Source organism: Dendrobates tinctorius, unplaced genomic scaffold (assembly GCF_039654945.1).
Source record: "Dendrobates tinctorius isolate UK_male_01 unplaced genomic scaffold, ASM3965494v1 ptg000005l, whole genome shotgun sequence".
Lineage (NCBI taxonomy): Eukaryota > Metazoa > Chordata > Amphibia > Anura > Dendrobatidae > Dendrobates > Dendrobates tinctorius.
This window is the reverse complement of record NW_027361673.1, coordinates 5749171-5765046: the sequence shown is the minus strand read 5'-3', so window position 1 is coordinate 5765046 and position 15876 is coordinate 5749171. Positions and strand designations below refer to the sequence as shown.

Sequence of the window (15876 nt, the reverse complement as noted above, 5' to 3'; positions counted from 1 at the left end):
TTTTATGCATTGTTGTATAATTAAAATTGTGATACTTTCTAAAATGCTGTGTTCGATAATGATGACTCATCACTTCCTGGAAAACATAATGAAGTAATAGGAGACCAAAACATGAAACTTTTTCAAATATGTATATTTAGGAAAAGTTAAAAAAAAAATCCTCTTTAAAACAGTAATACAAGCTTTGGTCAATTAAGAAAGGTGACCGAAGTCTGGCTTTCCATTGTCCCATATATGAATTTGTAGGACTTCCAGCTTCTGAGCAAGATAACAGTGTCATGGGAGAGTAAGGTAATTGTAGAGCATATAAGCACAATCACAGATCTTTGCTGCTATAAGGGTATGTGCACATGCTAAGTTTTTAGTGCAGAAATGTCTGCACCACTTCTTCATTCTTGGCAGGAAAAATTCAGCGTAAAAAGTATTTGCTGCTTTGTTTCTATGTTTTTGATGCATTTTTACATGCGTCTTCATTGCAGAATTAATCCCACTCATTAGTATGAGTGAAATCTGCAGCTGAGACCCCGCAGAAATTCCGACTCTGGGGGGTGCTATACACTTATTACTCAGCGCCTTTAAAAAGCGGCATTGAGGCATAAGTACCCTTAACTGCCACAGATAAAAGGTGTATCGCGGACGTTAAGGGGTTAAATATTAAGCCTTCACTCAGGGCAGGTGAATTCACTTGTCTTATTTACTGCACTATTCTATGTCCTGTTGTCTATATATACAGTCATATGTAAAAGTTTGGGCACCCCTATTAATGTTAACCTTTTTTCTTTATAACAATTTTGTTTTTTGCAACAGCTATTTCAGTTTCATATATCTAATAACTGATGGACTCAGTTATATTTCTGGATTCAAATGAGGTTTATTGTACTAACAGAAAATGTGCAATCTGCATTTAAACAAAATTTGACCGGTGCAAAAGTATGGGCACCCTTATCATTTTCTTGATTTGAACACTCCTAACTACTTTTTACTGACTTCCTGAAGCACTAAATTGGTTTTGTAACCTCATTGAGCTTTGAACTTCATAGCCAGGTGTATCAAATCATGAGAAAAGGTATTTAAGGTGGCCACTTGCAAGTAGTTCTCCTATTTGATTCTCCTATGAAGAGTGGCATCATGGGCTCCTCAAAACAACTCTCAAATGATCTGAAAACAAAGATTATTCAGCATAGCTTTTCAGGGGAAGGATACAAAAAGTTGTCTCAGAGATTTAACCTGTCAGTTTCCACTGTGAGGAACATAGTAAGGAAATAGAAGAACACAGGTACAGTTCTTGTTAAGCCCAGAAGTGGCAGACCAAGATAAAATATCAGAAAGGCAGAGAAGAAGAATGGTGAGAACAGTCAAGGACAATCCACAGACCATCTCCAAAGACCTGCAGCATCATTTTGCTGCAGATGGTGTCACTGTGCATCGGTCAACAATACAGCGCACTTTGCACAAGGAGAAGCTGTATGGGAGAGTGATGCGAAAGAAGCCGTTTCTGCAAGCATGCCACAAACAGAGTCGCCTGAGGTATGCAAAAGCACATTGGGACAAGCCAGTTACATTTTGGAAGAAGGTCCTGTGGACTGATGAAACAAAGATTGAGTTGTTTGGTCATACAAAAAGGCATTATGCATGCGCTGTATTGTTAATTGGTAATTAATTAAAATGTTTTTGCAAACTGCATGCTTTGTTGTAAAATATTTACATCCAATTTTTAATTCAGAACAAATGAACTTCCGCATTACTATAATGCTGTCAGTATATTAAATGCTGCCCAAGTTATAAATCTTTCTCAGTGTTTTTTATCTTTTGCTCCCTTAGTGACAAGTTGATTTTGGGAGACCTCCTGTACAAGATAATTAACTTTAACACAATACTTAGGTCCATCACACTGTGTGGAGGGCTGTGTGTTGGCCATAGTAGAGAGAGGAGGTCTATGTGGCAACTCCATTTGTTCCATTGCAATCTATTTGCCCATTGGGTGTTTGTTTGAATCTTCATTTAATTTGTCTTAAATGAAAAAACACAAAAGAGAATGAAGCAAAAGCAAAACATTGATCATTTCACACAAAACTCCAAAAATGGGCCAGACAAAAGTATTGGCACCCTCAGCCTAATACTTGGTTGCACAACCTTTAGCCTTAATAACTGCGACCAACCACTTCCGGTAACCATCAATGAGTTTCTTACTCAGTGGTTAGCACTGCAGCCTTGCAGCGCTGGGGTCCTGGGTTCGAATCCCACCAAGGACAACATCTGCAAGGAGTTTGTATGTTCTCCCCGTGTTTGCGTGGGTTTCCTCCGGGCACTCCGGTTTCCTCCCACACTCCAAAGACATACTGATAGGGAATTCAGATTGTGAGCCCCATCGGGGACAGTGATGAAATGTGTGCAAACTGTAAAGCGCTGCGGAATATGTTAGCGCTATATAAAAATAAAGATTATTATTATTATTATTCTTACAATGCTCTACTGGAATTTTAGACCATTCTTCTTTGGCAAACTGCTCCAGGTCCCTGATATTTGAAGGGTGCCTTCTCCAAACTGCCATTTTTAGATCTCTCCACAGGTGTTCTATGGGATTCAGGTCTGGACTCATTGCTGGCCACCTTAGAAGCCTCCAGTGCTTCTCTCAAACCATTTTCTAGTGCTTTTTGAAGTGTGTTTTGGGTCATTGTCCTGCTGGAAGACCCATGACCTCTGAGTGAGACCCAGCTTTCTCACACTGGGCACTACATTATGCTGCAAAATTTGTTGGTAGTCTTCTGACTTCATAAGCCATGCACACGGTCAAACAGTCCAGTGCCAGAGGCAGCAAAGCAACCCCAAAACATCAGGGAACCTCTTCCATGTTTGACTGTAGGGACCTTGTTCTTTTCTTTGAATGCCTCTTTTTTTCTCCTGTAAACTCTATATTGATGCCTTTGCCCAAAAAGCTCTACTTTTGTCTCATCTAACCAGAGAACATTCTTCCAAAACGTTTCAGGCTTTTTCAGGTAAGTTTTGGCAAACTCCAGCCTGGCTTTTTTATGCCTCGGGGTAAGAAGTGGTGTCTTCCTGGGTCTCCTACCATACAGTCCCTTTTCATTCTGACGCCAACGGATAGTATGGGTTGACACTGCTGTACCCTCGGACTGCAGGGCAGCTTGAACTTGTTTGGATGTTAGTCGAGGTTCTTTATCCAACATCCGCACAATCTTGCGTTGAAATCTCTTGTCAATTTTTCTTTTCCGTCCACATCTAGGGAGGTTAGCCACAGTGCCATGGGCTTTAAACTTCTTGATGACGCTGCGCACAGTAGACACAGGAACATTCAGGTCTTTGGAGATGGACTTGTAGCCTTGAGATTGCTCATGCTTCCTCACAATTTGGTTTCTCAAGTCCTCAGACAGTTCTTTGGTCTTCATTCTTTTCTCCATGCTCAATGTGGTACACACAAGGACACAGGACAGAGGTTGAGTCAACTTTAATCCATGTCAACTGGCTCCAAGTGTGATATAGTTATTGCCAACACCTGTTAGGTGCCACAGGTAAATTACAGGTGCTGTTAATTACACAAATTAGAGAAACATCACATGATTTTTCGAACAGTGCCAATACTTTTGTCCACCCTCTTTTTTATGTTTGGTGTGGAATTATATCCAATTTGGCTTTAGGACAATTCTTTTTGTGTTTTTTCATTTAAGACAAATGAAATGAAGATAATAATACCAAAGAATTTGTGTTTGCAATCATTTTCAGGAAGAAACTGAGTATTATCTGACAGAATTGCAGGGGTGTCAATAATTTTGGCCACAACTGTATATAGAGATGGACGAATCCGAATAGTAAAAATTGGCATCCGTAGTGAATACCTAGTGTTTGGGCACGGACACTGAACACAGACTTCACCAGATGGTCTACTGTCCAGGTTTGGCCCCCTGAACATCAGGTGTTTGTCACGCTTTCATGTGTCCGTCAGCATGGCAAACACGGCTTCTGATAGGCAGTAAAATCATCTCTGCCAGTCAGACAGTCGCGGTTCCCACACTGTCAAATGACAGCGTGAGTATGCAGCTGTGATTGGAGGTAAAAAGTTTACCTCCGGTCAGTGGTGTTGGCTGATGGGAGGATTCATCAGCCAGTGCCTGTGCTGTCAATAAATAATAAAATAATAAAAAAAGGCTTGGGTTCCCTTGTATTTTTGATAGCCAGTCAGGCAAAACTCACAGCTGGGGGAGGCAACCCTTAGCTTTCAGTTTCAGCAAGGCTCGTTATCAAGAATCAAGAGGTTCCCACTCCGATTTTTTATATATTTAAATGCATAATTTAGAAAACCATGTGGGGTCCCTCCATTTTTGTCAATCAGCCAAGCTAAAGCAGACAGCTGGGGCTGGTATTCTTAGGCTGGTGAGGGGCCATGGATATTAGCCCCCCCAGCCTAGAAAAAGCAGCCTGCAGTTGTCCAGAAAAGGTGCATCTATTAGATGCACCAATTCTGGCATTTTGTCCGGCTCTTCTCACTTGCCCGGTAGTGGTGACTAGTGGGGTAATATTTGTGGGGTTGATGTCACCTTTGTATTCTCTGGTGACATCCAGCCCATGGATTAGTAATGGAGAGATGTCTATAACACACCTAGCCATTACTAATCCTATAGTTGTATGGTAAATAAACAAAAATCCAGTTTGTGCCTGTTTGCCCTGATCCAAGATGGAGTCTTGTATCTCGCCCTGCCATGGAACTTCCTGTCTGTCCTGATTATTTAAATCCAGATCGTTTGATCCTCTTTGCCTGAGTATTTTGTTGCTGTTGTCTCCTGAGATTCTGCTGTTCTGCTGGTGGACTTCCTGCTGCTGCCGCTTGTTACTATCCTTGTTCTGCTGCACACAGTCCCCTGGGTGTCCCCCTGATGCTGTCTGTGCTTAACTACTGTCTGAACTTCTAGTTGTAGCTATTCGCCCCTGGAACTGATGTGGCCAGTAAAGAATCCTGACTTCATCTTCTCCTCTAGGTCTGTGTTTGTGTGGGAAGCTGTGCGGGACTTACAGCCCAAAAGATACACGTAATGACCTTCTCTTGTTAATGCCACTCCTGTATAAAGCTGGACTTCCACGTTTAAGTGCCAAGTGCATTCCCATCTTTACGATTGCTGGACTTCTAAACTTTAGTGCTGTGTACGTTCTCATTCTTAATATCGCTGAACTGCCTCATTATATGCGGTGTGCTTACTCACATATTTTCTGCTGGTCTCTATGTTTAGTGCCTTGTACACACCTGCATTATATTACCGTTGGACTGGTTATATTAGCGGTCGAGCCTCGCTCTTCAGTTACTTTGAACATTTCTATATTGAGTTGTGTTTTCGTTACTATTGCAGGAAGTGCCCTGTTAGCTTTGTTACACTTGTTAAAAATACTTATTTGCATCAACTTTGGTTTCAGTGTCATATTACCCCACACAATCAGATTCTGTAGTACCCATATAATTGTTACAGGATACTCAGGCCATTTAAGGAGTCTGCTGGGATAATGTTGACTGAGACAAAGTTTGATCAGTTGTTCTCTCTGATCCACTCTTTACAGGGGGATATAGAGGCTCTGCAAAACAAGGTTTCTAACTGGGAGGCCCATTTTGGACAGGCGCTTCAAGATTTAAGTAATTAGATAACAGCACGGGCGCCTCCACCCCCGGGACAGCTACTGCCAACTAGTCCTCCCAAGTTACCCCATTTAGGCTCAGTGGAGACCGCTACAAGTTTTGTGGGTTTGTGAATCAATGCCTTTTGTATTTTGATGTGCATCCACTTCCTTACTGATCAATCCAAGGTTTTATGTATAATCATGTTACTTAATTCCCGAGCTCTCGCATGGGCAAATCCGCTTATGGAGACTCGTGACCTTCGTTTGACTAACCTTGACGATTTTCTTGCTGCAATGTCTATGATGTTTGATTACCCTAATCTTCGCACTACAACTGAGACCACCTTGGTATCTTTACTCCAGGGTAAGCGTTCTGTCATTGAATACACTACTGAGTTTAGACGGCTGGCGGTGGATACGATTTGGGACTGTTACGCCCAATTACCCAAATTTAAGAGGTGATTGTCTCGTGCGATGAAAGACGAGTTAGTTCATGCAGATGCTCCGCAAGTGTTAGACACTTTTATACAACATTGTGTACGCATTGATATATGAATTACTGAACGTAGACAGGAGAGATTTGCAGCCTCTAATCATGTCTCTAACTCTTCATTTTCGCCTAAAGAACCTACAGGCATATCCTCTTGGGAGGCTGAACCAGTTCCCATGCAGGTGGATGCTTTACAGCGGCGTGAGAGTAACGAGCGCAGAGAGCATCATTTTAGGGAAAGTCTGTGTTTTTGCTGCGGTCAGTCAGATCACTTCGTTATCAACTGTCCCAAGTGGCCTCGCAAGGTACTTGCCACGGTAGGGGAATTTGAGAATTAGGATGCTGAATCTGTTACATCGGAGTCTAGTTTTTCTATGAATGCCATCTTTCATTCTCTGTCTGTGAGCACCTCTCCTAAAACACAGAGGATAAAGAGACACATTGCTCCCTTCCCATTAAGATCCGGTTGTCAGGACAATGGATTCCCTGTGCAGCTATGGTGGATTCATGGGCAGGAGATAATTTTATGGACTTAACCTTTGCCAAGGAAACATGGCATTCAGACTCAGCAGAAAGCCACCCCGGTATCTTTGGAAAATGTGGATGGTTCCCCTCTAGTTTCTGGACCAGTAGATCAGGAAACTATAGCTCTGGAAGTCTCCTTTGAACCCATCATCAGAAAATGCTATACTTTATGTTGATCTCCTCACCACATTTCCCTTTAATTTTAGGAATTCCATGGCTGCAGTCACAAAATCCTATCAACTGGGAGACCAAGGAGATCACTTTCCCATCAAGAGAAACACCAGTAACAAGCCAGGCAACTCCTTGGGACACGGAAAGTACCACTGTGGTATCTTTATTAACATCTCTTTATAATGAATTTTTGGATATTTGTGAGCAGAAAATGGCAGACCAGCTTCCTCCTTCAGACCTTATGATCGTCCCATTGAGCTGCTTCCAGGGGCAGCTATTATATTGAAGAATGTATACCCACTAGCAGCTCCAGAATTGCAGGCTTTGAAGAAATACATTCATGAGAATTTGGCTAAGGGTTTCGTTCGCTCCTCCTCATCACCGGCAGGAGCACCCATCTTTTTTGTTAAAAAGGATGGAACTCTTAGACCTTGTATTGATTTTTGGGAGCTCAATAAGGTAACCATCCAGAATTGTTACCCTTTACCATTGATTCCTGAACTGCTGGAAACAGTACAACATGCTAAAGTATTCTCTAAGTTGGATCTTCGAGGAGCATATTATTTGGTTAGGATCCACTCTAGAGATGAATGGAAGACTGCATTTAGATGTTGGTATGGGCATTTTGAATATCTGGTGATGTCTTTCAGTCTCCGCAATGCTCCAATAACCTTCCAACATATGGCTAATGATATTTTTAGAGATCTGTTAGACCATTTTGTCGTGATCTATCTGGATGATATTTTGATTTTTTTTGAGGCAAGTAAGATCCAGGACATTCTTGATTGACCAGCACCTAAAAATGTCAAGTAGGTACAGCATTTCATTGGATTTGCAAATTTTTATAGATGATTTACTTGTAATTTCTCTGAGATTGTTCTGTAATGTGCTGCTGCAATGTAATACAGTACAACCTCCACCAGGGGGTGATGGTGAGGGAAGAGAGGTTACACACACACACGCACACACACACACACACACAGTGTAGTAACACAGAGCAACAGCACAGGTGTCACAGGTAATGAAAGAGTAGTCAGACTAGCCAAAGTTAGCAACTGTCAGGAGCAGAAGTACCAAGGTTGAAAGCAAGTGCGTAGTCAGGAATGAGCGAGAAGACAGAACCTACCAGGAATGTGGTATCATAAATGTAAGACGTAAGCCGTTGTCAGGGTGCAAGCAAGAGGGTCGAAGCCAGTCAGAAAGTGTGGTATCAGAAACGGAAAACCTAGAAGCAGAGTCCAGAGATCAAGCCAGATCATACACAGGTCCAGGTAATCAGGGGCAGAAGGAAAACTAAAGGAATACAGGTCAGAGGCACTAGCTTGGAAGCTTGCAGTGTAACTGACGCTGGCCCGCAGGCTGCAGAGGACTGAAATAGCCCAGCCATCAGCAGTACAAGGCAAAGGGGATTAACCCCTGCATGACCAGTCCAAAGAGAAGACAGCAGAAAACAAACTCTGGATTGGATCATGACATGTTCGACCCATTACACAGCTAACCAAGAAGGAAAAGACTTTCTTGTGGTCCTCACAGGCTCAGGAAGCATTTGATTGTCTTAAGTCCTGACTTACTTCTGCACCTGTATTGATTCACTCTACCCCAGCACATACTTTCATCGTGGAAGTGGATGCTTTGGACTGTGCTCTGGGGCCATCCTCTCACAAAGAACAGGAGACAAGGGTTTGCTCTCAAGTGGTAGTAGTAGTCCTGTCTTGAGCCACCTCAAGGAGCCTCTCCCAAGCCCATTCATTACTCAAGAAGAGTTTATCATGCTCCCTTCCTTCTGGGATCACACCCACTGCATACCAGCTTTTGAGGAACCGATGGTTGAATGAGATGATGGGTCACAAACACTTCAATAGACCCCCATCTTTGATGAAAGTCTAAAGTAACTACCACCCCCTGGGATGCCAACTCTCATTACCTTATGGCTAGTGGGCCCAATAACATTTGTCCAGACCTGGTCTTGGCTTGCCTCCTTGTCTCTGCCGACCAGCCTAGGCCTGCAGTCAACTCACTAGTTCCTGAATTCTGTCTGCAGTCCACAAGAACCCCATTGGTAAAAGATCTGGCCTGGTTTAGGGTCTTTCGTGGGTCTGGGATATTGGTCGGATAAGGAACACAGGCTCCTACCAACTCTGCTGTTGCGCCAGCTTCTATGGCTCTGATATGCCTCCTGTAACTCCCTTGGGAATCTCAAGTACTTCTGCCACCTTTGTCGCCCAATGTTAGTGAAGATGCAGGAGACGAGGAACAAGTAGAGGAGGACAAGGTAATGAATGCACAAAAGTCAGGAGATGAAGAGGATAATGATCTGCTCGCTGTAGTCCGTGGTTGGCGGGAAGGGACAGAGGAAGCAACCTTGAGTGTTATCCCACCACCAACACACCATGAACTTGGACCTCATGGAAGCGCCAGACACATGAGCGCCTTCTTGCTGCACTATCTTCAACATGATGCCTGTAATCTTATGATTATAAATGGTGCTGACTACTGGGTTGCCACTCTGTTTGATCCACTGTACAAGAGTAAAGTTAGCCAGATGTGTGAATTCTGGAGTATTGAAATACGCTTGTAGACAATTTTAAGAGTGGTTTTCCACAAGACAGCAGCGAGGCACACAGTGTGCCTTCCAGATCTAGATGTCAAACCCGAGGAACATTAAGGCATCATTGCAAAAACATTAGCAGCAGCAGTGTAAGCCGCACAAGCAATTTCTGTGAGTCGTTTAACACAATTTTTAGACCAGCCCATGCAGAAGCAGAACAGAGTACAAGAGTATCTGGAGCTCAATATCAATGCCATCTGGGGGGTTTGGACCCTTTTGCATTTTGGTCTTCAAAAATGAAAGAGTGGCCTGAGTTTGCCTGTCACACCTTGGAGGTTTAGTCATGATCGGCAGCCATCGTTCTCTCAACCAAGTCTTCAGCGCTACTGGTGATATCCTGACATATAAGCACATCTGGCTGTCCCCTGAAAGTGTAGACCACCTAACTTTCATCAAAATGAACAAGTCATGGATCTCAAATGACTTTTGCACCCCAGTTGCAGATTGGGCAGACTAGGCGATGGTGTAGTTTTTTGTGTCATGTATTATTCTCGCATTATTGCAGTCTGTGCCATCTTTGTGGTGTCTTCTGTGCCTGCTGTTGCAAGTGCTGATGATGTTACAATTTTTTGAGACATGGAGACTCAAAGTTGAGTCTCCATCTGGTGGGTTGACTGTAGTAGAAGGTGTGTCAGAGGCCTATAATACTGTTTCTACTCTGTGAAAATTGATGCCACTGTAGTGGAGTGTGACAATTATTTTTTTGAAATGTGGAGACTCAAAGTTGGGTGTCCATCTGATGGTTGCCTGTGTAAGTAGAGCTCCAAAACAGTTAGGCCTGCACTTACTTTCAGTCAACTACCTGTGTTACTTTCCCTACATTTTTGAACCAAAATTATTGTATGAAACTGTTGCTTGTGCCATCTGAGTGTGGCTGAAAAAAAAAATTGGAGGTGTTGCATGAGGTATCAGGTCTCGCAGCTAGGAAGGCTTCCACCACTCCCTAACCACCAGGTTCTCATTGAAACTTCAATTTCAAGCTGTAAATGCTGGGCCAGACCCTGATACTTCCTGCATAGGTCATGGCTGACTGCTTCTGTGCCATTATAAAAGGTTCAACAGTGGGTCAATTGATCAGTCAACTAACTGTGCTACTATTCTTACATTTTTCTACCAATAGTAGTCTATGAAACTGATGTTTGTGCCATCTGAGTGTGGCTGGAATAAAAAAATGGAGGTGTTGCATGAGTTATCAGATCTTCTAGCTAAAAAGGCTTACACCGCTCACTTAACCACCAGGTCGTCATTGAAATTCCAAGCCGTAAATACTGGTCCAGACCCTGACACCTCATGCATGGCATATTTCTGACTGCTGCTGTGCCATTTGCAAATTTCTACTGTGGATCAATTGATTCCAGTTTTCATGATATCTACCCCTAATTTGAGATGTCTAGGAAGATTTTTGTTGCCCCTTAAGGTATTGTGTATACAGTTGGTTTGGCCTCCCATTGAATCTAATGGAGTTCAGTTATGTTTGTCAAACTGTTCATCAAACATGTTCAGCGAACGTCTAATCATTCGGCAAATTGAACCTTGAAAGGTTCGCTCATCTTTATTCAGGTCTACAACCTTTAACTCTGCTTGCCTGAATGATCTTTTAAGCTGAATTATGACCACATTAAAGCTTAACTTTTATTTGATAGTTTTGTTGTTTTTAAGGCTGTAAGTAGACACAAGTCCATTGAGTTCATAAATCGGCTTCGAAGATTGTTCAGAAGAAGAGAGATACAAGATACAAACCCTGTAGACAGAATGAGTCCCCTGACAGATTTTACCTGCAATAATACTGAAAAACATAGTCTACAAAATTCATACAATCCATCATTTTTAATGAGACACTAGAGTAAAAATGCTTCACAGTGAAAAATGCATGGTTTAAAGAAAGATAAAAATCCTCAAATGTTTTCATAGCCTTTAAAAATGGTTCATCACTTGATAAAATGAAATTGACTTAAATAATTTGTAAAGATAACCTAATTCTGCTTTGTGCTGCATCACTCCATCAGGCTGGGATCACACATGCGAGAAACTCAGACGAGTCTCGCATCTTAATACCCGGCACTGCCGCCGGCACACGGGAGTGGAGCGTGCGGCTGCATAGAAATACATGCAGATGCACGCTCCTCTCCCGAGTTCCAGCAGCACTGCCAGGTTTTGACGTGCGAGACTCGTCCGAGTTTCTTGCATGTGTGATCCCAGCCTCACAGAGATAATCACATTTATAGCTTTTGGAGCGCACTATGTAAAATTTTTACTTACAGACCAACTGCGCTTTCCTTCAGAATCTTCTTTGAGGACCCGGGCTTTTACCTTACTCCTCCCAGGCATTGCCAATCACAGTTCAAAAGTATCTGTGACCACTAAAAAAACAGGTCAGCTGCCAAGCTGTGACTGGTAGCATCTGGGAGGCAGGGGAAGCACGCAATGCAAAAAGAAAAAGAGCGTCAGAATAAGGGGAGATCATAACTTTTTTGAGAAAATGGCAGGGCCTCTTTAAGTGCCTTCGCTCATCAATATCATCTCATTACTGGCCATAAAAAGATGTATTCCCAGAAAACTTCTTTAAAGGAATTCTAAAAGATACATTATTCTTCATTTTATTCAAAAATCTAATTTAGTATATTAGCCACAGAGTTCTTAACCAAAGCATATATCTATTTTGGACATCTAAGGAAATTATTTTGAGCTTTATCCATCAAAGTTTTCTCACAGAAGGACCCAATTATGTTTCAAATGAAACTGAAACAAACTATATCTAGTAAAGACTATGTTCTGATACAGATCATAACACTTTAAATGGTTTCATGTATGAATATCACCTTCATGGTAATGACACTTACATCACTTTCATGACCTTCTCGAAGGTTATATGTAAGATCTTGCTGTATGTCTTCTACAAATTTATGTGCATATTCAGGGTAAAAGTCCAATACTTCATAAAGGCCTTTGAGGATGATACACTGAAGATCGCAGTAGGTTAGTGCTTTGACATCTGCATTGGTTTTAATGACTTGATCTTTAATTGGTAGGTTTGCTCCAATTAAATCACCTTTACCTAAGAAGAGCAAAAGCAATGTTAGATAATTTTCTCATCTGAATAGGTAATTTAGTAATTCGGATGTTTCTAAAGCTTCATTTATACTACTTTAGATCACTTTGTAAATATCATAAATGAGCTAGATATTATTATTGTGTACTCAGAAATTATATTTACATTTTTTATTTAATAACTTTAGTTTAACTACTCTATACCCAAATTTATCTTCCAACTTCATATGCCAAAAAAGTACAATATAGGGAGAACATGTGTATCATTTTTATATGTTATCAAGTACATAGTTTTCTATGGATCTGAGGCATTTATGAAAGCTGATAGTAATCTCTATCTATGGGTAATAAAAAGTATTTCTCTTTTTCCATGAATCTTTTTTATTAAGTGAGCGTCAAGCAGACTACTCAATAAATGTACCTGTCCATGGCAGAACCAACAAAAAAGCTGTTTTATGGAAGTTATATAATTTCACGTCACTACGATATGCCAGAAATTTTCAATTCTATGGGTCTGAGTATATGATTCTAGAATGTAGTTGCAAGTCCTTTCTTAATTTGTCCCCTAGCATCATAGTTTGGAATTTCTTTGGACTGTCATAACAGTTTTGATCATCACTGAATCTTTATTCAACCCAACTCCAATGGATTAGAAAAAGGTGACATCCTAGAGGTAAGTCACCAAACGTCTTTTATTAGACAATTCTTCTTAATAAAGCAATACACATATATTAGATAGATATCAAAAATAGAAAAATGTAACAGCACCTACAATAATTGATAGATGGGTGCAAATGTCCACCAAATAAAATATCCAAATTTTGTGATTTAAAAGTCAAAAAAGGCAGGCAGTACTCAAATAGTTACCAAACAAAATGGACTTTATACAGCCAATGTGGCGTGGTGATGTTTCGGTTCAAATGAATCTTTCTCAAGCTTGAGAAAGGTTAATTTAAACTGAAATGTTGCCATGCCACATGGGCTGAATAAAGTCCTTTTTGTTTGGTAACTATTGGAGTACTGCCTACCTTTTTTGACCTATAGATAGATAGAGAAAAAAAGAGAGCAAAGAGCAGCACCTTTATCTTAATTAATCCAAAATGTAAAGTGCTGCAGAATATGTCGGCGCTATAGAAATAAAATTTATTATTATTATAATTACTGGGAGAAAACACTCCTAGGTACATACCAGTCCTTGTTATATAAAAAAAGATGGAAGCAGCACAACATCATAGTGCAAAAAGGTGTTGTTTTAGGTGTTGTTTTAAAACAACACCTTTTTGCACTATCATGGTATGTCGCTTCCATTTTTCCATTAGCTAGACAGATAGATAGATGATAGATATTTTAATAGGTATTGTCATAAAGGTTTTCATTTGAATATCCCTTAGTGACCAGGCTTGATTAGTCCATATTTACTGACTAGTGTTTTTATTTTTTAGCTTGTTTTCTTGTATCTCTGCACTCCACCAGTTTAAGGCTACTTTCACATTTCCGGATTTTAAATCCGGCGGGCTGCGGCGAAAAGTTGTCAAACCTGATCCGGTAGAAGCCGCAGCCCGCCGGATCATCTGTTTTTGCCGGATATGGTGCAGGAGAGGGAGAGGGAAAGAGAGTCTTTGTGCATGCGCTCTGCAAAAAAGCGGTCCGGTGCTGTCAAAAAACGTTGCATGGAACGTTTTTTTGCAGACGCCGGACAGGCATTTTTTGCCGCTTCCGGCTAAAGCCGGACACACCGCATGGCCATCAGGCGCAATGCGGCAATAATGTAAGTCTATGGGAAAAAAGCCGGATCAGGTGGCAGCAGGCGCCGGATCCGTTTTTTACATTTTTCGCCGCATCGCGCCTGATGCTTCAAAACGGAAATGTGAAAGTAGTCTTACCTTTTATATTTTTTTTCATTGGCATGACTGCATGAGGCTTTGTTTTGTGCAGGAAAAAATGTATTTATCTGTGCTATTTGGGGGAATATATGAATTGCTTTTGACTTATATGGTTCAATTTTCATCATGTATATAGTAAAAAAAGCAATTTACATCATTTTTTTGTTTATTTTTTATTATTCTTGTAAAAGTTATAGTAATGGTTAAAGTATTTTGATCATGGGATATATAATATGTGTACACTTTCTGTTTTAATGTTTGCAGAAGAAAATGTATTTTATTTGATAACAAATTTAATTTTTTGTCTTTTTGATACATTTTAGTTTGTTTTTTTGTTACATTTTAATTATCATTTTATCCTAGTAAGCCCTATTTTATATGCATATATTACATCTATAACATATTAGCCTCCTTGCAGACAGTTGTTAAGGCTGTGATTATTGTATTGACAACCATGGTGATTTAGGGGTATAATAGACAGGATTGGAAGTTGACACCTGTTAGAACAGGAGCTAAGCTGTCAATAAACTATAGGAAAAATATGCAGCACTTATACAACACTGTAGAATTAGGTCCTTAATAACTGCTCCAGAAAGGCATCTTTGGGGTCAGAAATTAGTGGTTAAACATTTATTAAAGTGTTTGTACCAGGTATGGAAGTTATCCGTTTCTGGATTACTTCCCAATTGCGGGTGGTCCAACTGCTGAAAACCTGTGAAAGGGTTCTGCAGAGCCTTGACTGAATGCAGTGGAGGTTGAGCATGTGCACTTCCACTGCTGTCATCCTCTATGAGACCGCAAGAGAAAATTGAGAACTGTGCTGTCTATTGCAGTCACAAAGAATTAACCCATAAGGACACTGCAAAAATGAAACTATGCATTCATATACAGTATGCATAATAAAATACACATCCGACAATTGAAAAAAGTATATTAATTTGCAACATTCTTTACTTTTTTTTGTTTTTTTAGTATTTACATGTAAAACCATAATTGACAAGTTAAAAATATAAAATCATGTATACGAAATTTGCAGTTTTCTAACTCATGCTAATTCTAGATTTCACTGGTGAGGCAACCCATATTGTACTGATTAGAACTCATTTAAAAATAACCGCAGTTCCTTTGCTGGAGAGCTAATGAGCAGCTGTCAAGTGAAGAACACAAAATCATTGTAATATTATGCAGCTTTATCAATTGTACCTTGTCTCTAGCTGGAGAACTGGTCATATGGGATAGTGCAGTGGCTGCTGCGCTTATAATTTGATTCCTCATTAAATTGAGCAGCAGCTCTTAAGTCATAAAATCCTTTAGTTTTGAGATGATAATAGCATATTTTTGTTATATCATCATGTGGAGATGACTGGCATTTGTAGGATTACTTTTGAAACACATAAACCAAATCTTAATATTTTTAACTAAAAAAAAATCGAAACCACATTTACCGTATATACTCATGTATAAACCGAGATTTTCAGCACATTTTTTGTGCTTAAACGCCCCCCCACCAGCTTATACATTAGTCACTGTAC

The 15876-nt window shown here is 40.5% G+C and overlaps 1 protein-coding gene across 1 annotated transcript in view; it reads right to left on the bottom strand.

Annotated features, from left to right (window-relative positions):
- Positions 1-15876, bottom strand: part of KCNH8 (potassium voltage-gated channel subfamily H member 8) — a 534349-nt gene that overhangs the window by 86229 nt on the left and 432244 nt on the right. The window contains 3 exon segments of the mRNA XM_073568115.1: positions 8262-8299; positions 11573-11580; positions 12250-12468. Of these exon segments, the coding sequence (XP_073424216.1) occupies positions 8262-8299; positions 11573-11580; positions 12250-12468 (265 nt within the window).